The 6,508-nt window shown below is 45.2% G+C and overlaps 1 protein-coding gene across 1 annotated transcript; it reads right to left on the minus strand.

Annotated features, from left to right (window-relative positions):
• Positions 1-841: 841 nt before the first annotated feature.
• Positions 842-2,185, minus strand: adra2c (adrenoceptor alpha 2C; the record flags this gene model as incomplete). The annotated part of the gene is made up of 1 exon (XM_084070923.1): positions 842-2,185. The coding sequence occupies one exon, from the start codon at positions 2,183-2,185 to the stop codon at positions 842-844; it is 1,344 nt and encodes a 447-aa protein (XP_083927049.1).
• Between the last annotated feature and the right edge of the window lie 4,323 nt (positions 2,186-6,508).

Below are 6,508 nucleotides of genomic sequence, written 5' to 3' on the forward strand. Positions count from 1 at the left end.
TTACCCATGAGCCTGAGCAGCAGATGTACACTCTTGTTCACAGTGCAGGATAATATACAGTACACTCATTCCTGGGAGAGGTAATTGCCTGCAATTCTATACACCCAGAACCATGTTATCAATCTCATAAAGAACATACACGCATTTCTCAATGTTCATTTCCCCTCTGTGGACCTGATTAAGAGTGACCCCCCCTCCCAAGTCCTTTCATTGCAGCCTGAAGTGATATGAATGATGGTTTGGTAAATTGTTTGCGTTTTCTTTTTTTTTCTTTCCACAGAAATGTAGTTTTCCTTGCTGAAACAGCAAGCAAAGAGCCCCTTCGTCCCATTGGTCCTCACGTTAGAGAGTGACATAAAGGAATCAACAAAGAAATAGGGAGATACAGAGAGGTCAATACCATTGTCACATGTCACAGCTGACACGTGGAGATTGTCAAGGCCTTAGCGTCGTTTTCAGGGAGTGAGGTTTCGCATTGTAAGTCTTCCTCTTAGTTTTGCAGTTCCTCCAATCCGATCACTGCAGTGGATACGCTGCGGTTTGCATGCATCACAGAATCCGTTGAAGTCCATAACAGTGTTTTTTGCTTCTTTTTTTAAGGTGATGAGCGAGGCCCATATCAAAGTCTAAAAGTGGCCTGCAACTCAATGAGAGACACCTCAAATTGAAATAGAGGGCAGAAGCTGCTTTCAAACCTTTACACACCCTGGTTCCCCTCATTCAACCCCATGATGGGTTCTTTCAGTCCTACAGCAGTCCCTGACAGCAGTGAAAACACCCAGGGCAGAGCAGTGCAGCCTACAGCTCATAACAGGTCCATTATATAACCACATCCACACCCTCAGAAAGAGCGTTTCCAGGACTTACAGAGGATCTTCTGGAAAGCCCTCCGAAAGTCCTGGTTGAAAATGGTGTAGATGACTGGATTCAGAGAGCTGTTGACGTAGCCGATCCAGAAGAAGAACTTGAACAGTGTCTCTGGGATCTCGCAGGGCTTCCGGCAGATTCCATAGAGGCTGTAGGAGAAGAAGAACGGAAACCAACAGAGAACAAACACGCCCATGACCACTGCGAGGACAAACGTGAAGCGTTTCTCTCGGGCAGCAGAGATCTTCTTCCGGTTGACTGTGCTCCGGCGCTTCCGGCGTGACGTAAACATCTCCATGGACTTGGAGCTGGCGCGTGACTTCCTGCTCGAGAACTTTGAGGCGGAACTGCTCTTCCGACTCGACTTCCTGTCTTTCTTGCTTTCGTGGCTACGTCTGGAGCAGGAAGTGGCTTTCTTTTTAGGTTTCTCGTCAGAGGAGCTGCTGTCTTCATAGTCATCGTCTTGGTCTCCAGGGGGATGTTCAGGCTCGTCGGGCAGAGGAGAGCCTATTGCTTGTTGCCGACAGTGACCATTCTCACCATCCTGCTCTTTCATATTCCCACCTCCATTAGACTTTAACGACCCGCCTTGGCCCGGTTCAGCTTGGTCCACGCCATTCTCTACTTCTCTCTTCTTCTCCGACATGGTTCTGGTCCGAGTCTTTGCCACCTGGTATATCCGAATATAGACCAGGATCATGATGACACAGGGCGCAAAGAACGAGCCAATGCTGGAGTAGAGAATGTACCAGGTCTCGTCATTCAGCTCACACTGGGGTGTGATCTCACTGATGCTCCTATCCATGGTTAAGAGTGGAGGGAAGGAGATGACAGCGGAGATCAGCCACACCACCACTATCATCCCTTTAACCCGTTTTGGCGTCCTCTTTAAGTTGTATTCTACTGCCTGCGTCACTGACCAGTACCTGTCCAAACTAATGGCGCACAGATGGACAATAGAGGAGGTGCAGAAAAGAACATCCAGCGCAAGGTAGATGTCACACCAAACTTTGCCAAAAAACCAGTAGCCCATGAGTTCATTTGCCAAAGAGAAGGGAATGACAAGCGTGGCTACTAGAATGTCCGCACTGGCCAGGGAGACCAGAAAAAGATTCTGGGGCGGTTTCAGCGCTCTGCTCGTTAAGACAGCGATGACAACCAAGATGTTCCCCACTATAGTGAACAAAATAAGGAAGCCGACTATCACTGCCAGACCCCAGATAGCAAGCTGGGAATACTGGCTCGTAGAAGTGGAATTAGAGGAGATGCCACCCGTCTCCATTCCATCTCCAAAGCTGGAGTTACTTAAGAAATCCATGTTTAAACCTTATACTTAAACTTATATAGTCAAGTTATGGCTTTTAAAATGTCAAGTGAGTAGGAAAAAATAATCTCTTATTGTGACATTACACTTGCAGTTTAGGATGGTCGTATCATACTGTCCAGAAAAATAAAAATACATCTACAATGGTCCCCCCTCTCTCCTCACCTGTCATCTTCCATAACCATGTCCATAGCCCAACACAAATGAGGCAAAATCTGATCTTAAAAGGCTGTGCTGTTTTTAAAAGAGCTTATTTCCAAAATGTTTGTAGATCAGATCAGTCATTATGTTAGAACTCCCATTAGAAAGCGGGCGCCCTCCGCGGCGCGCCGTGTGTCCTCTCTCTCCTCTCTCCCGCTCCCTGCATCTCTCCCGCGCCCCGCCGAGTCCTGCTGTACAGCTCTGGAACAACCACGTGCTGTTCACATTAAAAAACTATCAGCGACCAGTGTTGCCATGTCCTTTTATTACAAGCCAGTGGTTCTCAGACTTCTTCATGTCAAGGACCCCCAAACTGATATGTACTATTTGGCTGCGGACCCTCATCTGAAAAGGTTTTGTGCCAGGAACCCCCAGAAGATCTGTTAAAAAGAGCTTGCAGATGTAAGTAGGCCTACAAGCTGCAGTGCAGCATATGAAGTGATGCTCTGTGAACTTGTAGATCTGCTGCCACTTTTGGCTTCTTTTTCTGTAAAGTTGCTTGTAAATATTGCAGGTTGCGTTTTTTGGGCTAGTTTTGTTTCTAAAGTGTAGTTGCTTATTTGGGCTTGTAATGTTGTTTAAAACAGTGGTTCTCACACATGTTCATGTCAAGGACCCCCCTATGTCCACTGACCCCATCTGAAAATATTTTGCGCCAGACCCCCCCCCCCCCCCCCCTCCCTCCCCCATAATTCCACAATTACCTTTTTGAAAATAGCAGATCTAGATCGGCTATTTTCAAATAGCCGTAGCGTACCCTATCCGCTTCTTTTGGGCTTGTTTTCATAGACCTGGTTGCTTATTTCTCTCGCAGAATTTGGCAACACGGTCAGGGACCCGCTCCGCCCCTAAGACGAGACGAAAGGCAATAAATTAGAGGAGATAGAAAGGAGAAAAAGTGTCTAGAAGTGGGCAATAACATTTAAAATATAGTGACCATGACCGTTCATTTTGGCCAGTTTGACATGCATGTTTGCCGTGACCGGGGGGGGGGGGCGTATTTGTGTCGATCACAATTGTATCTGCTATTCTTAAGCAAAAGGACTGATTATATCCACATTCGATCTGCTTTGTTCTTCAGGTCTTCTTGTCATGTAATTTCAGTAAGACGTCCACATCCAACTTCATCCACCCACCAAAACAAACCTCAAATTAATTAATCTGTCCGATTACATATAGGAATGAGAGACAGCATGTCAACAAGCATCAATGTGTTGTTGTTGTCCAAGGACAGGAGATGCGCCCTGCTCTCTGCTCTGCTCTGCTCTGCTCTGCCATGTATGCGCAAGGACAGAACTGAGCGCACACGCTGGAGGTCAGTATTGTTACAGAATGCCTCGGGAAAGGTTATTATGCTCAGAAAGAGACGTATAACAACAACTTTCCATTAAAACATAAGCAATATATCTAATTAAACAGATTGATTGATTGATTGATTGATTGAATACAGAATACTTTATTAACAGTTTGCAAAAAAGCACAGAGGTACAGTTCCATACAAAAGGATGCTAAAGGAGTAAATCCTATGGCTTGTTTCCAGTGGGGTCCTGTGTATTCAATTCATTGAAACATTTAAATAAAAAATGCAAATCCATCATATAAACGAGCTAGTAATCAAAAAGAAAAATATGTAGAGTAAACAGTTGGGGGTGGAAGGGGGGGATTTCTGGAGGGAAGCTTAGAGGTAAGCTTAGACTTTTTACAGGAGCCAGTTACAAATTGCAGCCACCTGTAAGTGCTCTTTTACAGCGCTTTTAAAGGAGGGTAAGGAGTCACACTTTTTTATGTCTGTTGGTAAGGTATTCCACATTTTGGTGGCATAGCAGACTAGCAGTAGAATGAATTTAACCCCTTGTTTGAGCCGAATCTGGGTTGAACGTTATTGATTGATTGATTGATTGATTGATTGATTGATTGATTGATTGATTGTGCATGTATGTTATTTGCTAACTCACTGATGGCATTTGTAGGACATAGAAGCCAAACGCATGTCTTGCTAGCTGACCTTGCAGTGAAATATCTTTACTTTTCCCTATAGTCATTGTCATTGTTGGCAGTGTGATGATAATAAGAGGATTATACAGAAACATTCTCAGGTTATGGAATTGTAGCCTATACTGATTATGTCACCTTGTAAATCCGTCACCTTTGCGATAGGAAGGCAAGCTGTTACATTTATTATTATCATTATTATGGAGAGATGGAGAAGAGCAGTGTGTTGTATACTTTAGGGCTGATAATGATGAATGACTACACCGTTCACACCGAACTTCCCTTTATCAGACCCAAAATGTTGGTCTGTCTGTACTCTGTTATGACTTCAGGGTTATCAAACAGACACTAAAAGTGGTGCCGTATTTCTTTGTAGGATTGTGCCTGCCTGATGTGCCCGCGTGTGCATACACACACACACACACACACACACACACACACACACACACACACACACACACACACACACACACACACACACATGCACACGCACGTGTGCGCACACACACACACACACGCACGCACACGACACACACACACACACACACACACACACACACACACACACACACACACACACACACACACACACACACACACACACACACTGCACACACACAATGCACACACACACACACACACACACACACACACACACACACACACACACACACACACACACACACACACACACAATGCACCTGGGCACACAGCTCTTCGTGCTTAATCTCTATTTCTTGTTATTTTCTTGTCTCAATTTGCCTATATGGCTACTGCTGTTTGTCTTTCTCTCTTCCTCTCTCCCTCTCCTTATCTCTGTTTTCTTTTTCTTCCTGTTGCAAGTGCTTATTGGCATGGAAGCTGAGAACAATGTTGAGAAAGCTGCCAGATATCTCTTTCTTTCTTTCCTCCTTCCCTTCTCATCATTCTGACTTGCTTTGTCCTATCTGCGTCTCTATCACACAAAGCCTCAGTTGCTGTCGTTGTGGGAGGCTTGGCGAAATGATGCTGCAGCCGTTGCCAAGGTTAAATTGAAATAAATCCCAGCTCAGTCAATCCAAAAGGAGTTAGGGAGCAAAGTTTTTGTTTCCCCATCCACTTTCTATCCAATTCCATGAGACCCTGCAGGCGTGTAAAATCCTGTCTCCTCCTTGGCATACACCTCAGTATTAAGTTGCTGAACCGCTGCGATTATTGACCGTGTCTCCCAGCTAAGTACCCACCATTAATCACCGAGCTCTCGTGCATACTGAATCAAAGAGCGCCCTGCCACCGCCACAAACACTCAAGTCCAAATTGATCCTCATCAAGTCTTATGAGGTGGAATGAGGGGGGGACTCATTGGTTGGTTCCGGCACAGTAAAATCCTGAGTGTTAATTTCACTGGATGAGCTTCCACTCGTACCATGTGGAACCATTTGTTTCATTTGTGCACTGTGGAGTTAAATGAACACTGAGGACTTTACAGCATACTTGAAAAAGACAGTCAGCCTTAGACAATCCTCTCTGCCTCTCACTCCGACACTCTTGCCGTTTTCATGCTGTCCAAATTGAGCCAGTGGTACACAGACCCCACAGGCCAGTGTGGATGGTTTCTTAAGTTGATTTCTAACAAACAAACAACCCTTATTATATGATCGTTAAGCCATGTCCCGGGGCCACGGCTCTGTCACTATAATTGAAGCTCCAGTGACTGATGTCAGCTATTACAAAGGCCTTTCTGCTTTCCAACACTGCATTCTGTCCCCTTTCAAAGGAAATAAGACAGCGTTTGATGCTAGCCCTTGGGATACCACATGTGTGCTGTCAAGGAGACGTGTTGGCTATATACCTGTATCCCTCTGGATCAAGGCTTTGGATTCTTCTACACTGTTAGGAACTTAACTGCGTGAACCTTATAGCATCCCCAGCATGTAACAGGCAAAATAGGCAAATATTCGCAGGAGAAAAAAATGCAAAGCTTCAAGCTCACACTTTTGACACATTGTGAGCTTGTAGATCGGCTATATTCAGCGAAGAGATTTGGTGTAGAGCAGGGGTCTAAAACAGGTGGTCCGGGACCCCTAGGGGGTCCTCAGAGTTACTATAGCATTCCTATTCTGAGGAGAACTTTAGCCAAAAATA

The sequence above is a fragment of the Gymnoscopelus microlampas genome, assembly GCF_963454915.1.
Source record: "Gymnoscopelus microlampas genome assembly, chromosome: 2".
NCBI classification, from domain to species: Eukaryota; Metazoa; Chordata; class Actinopteri; order Myctophiformes; family Myctophidae; genus Gymnoscopelus; species Gymnoscopelus microlampas.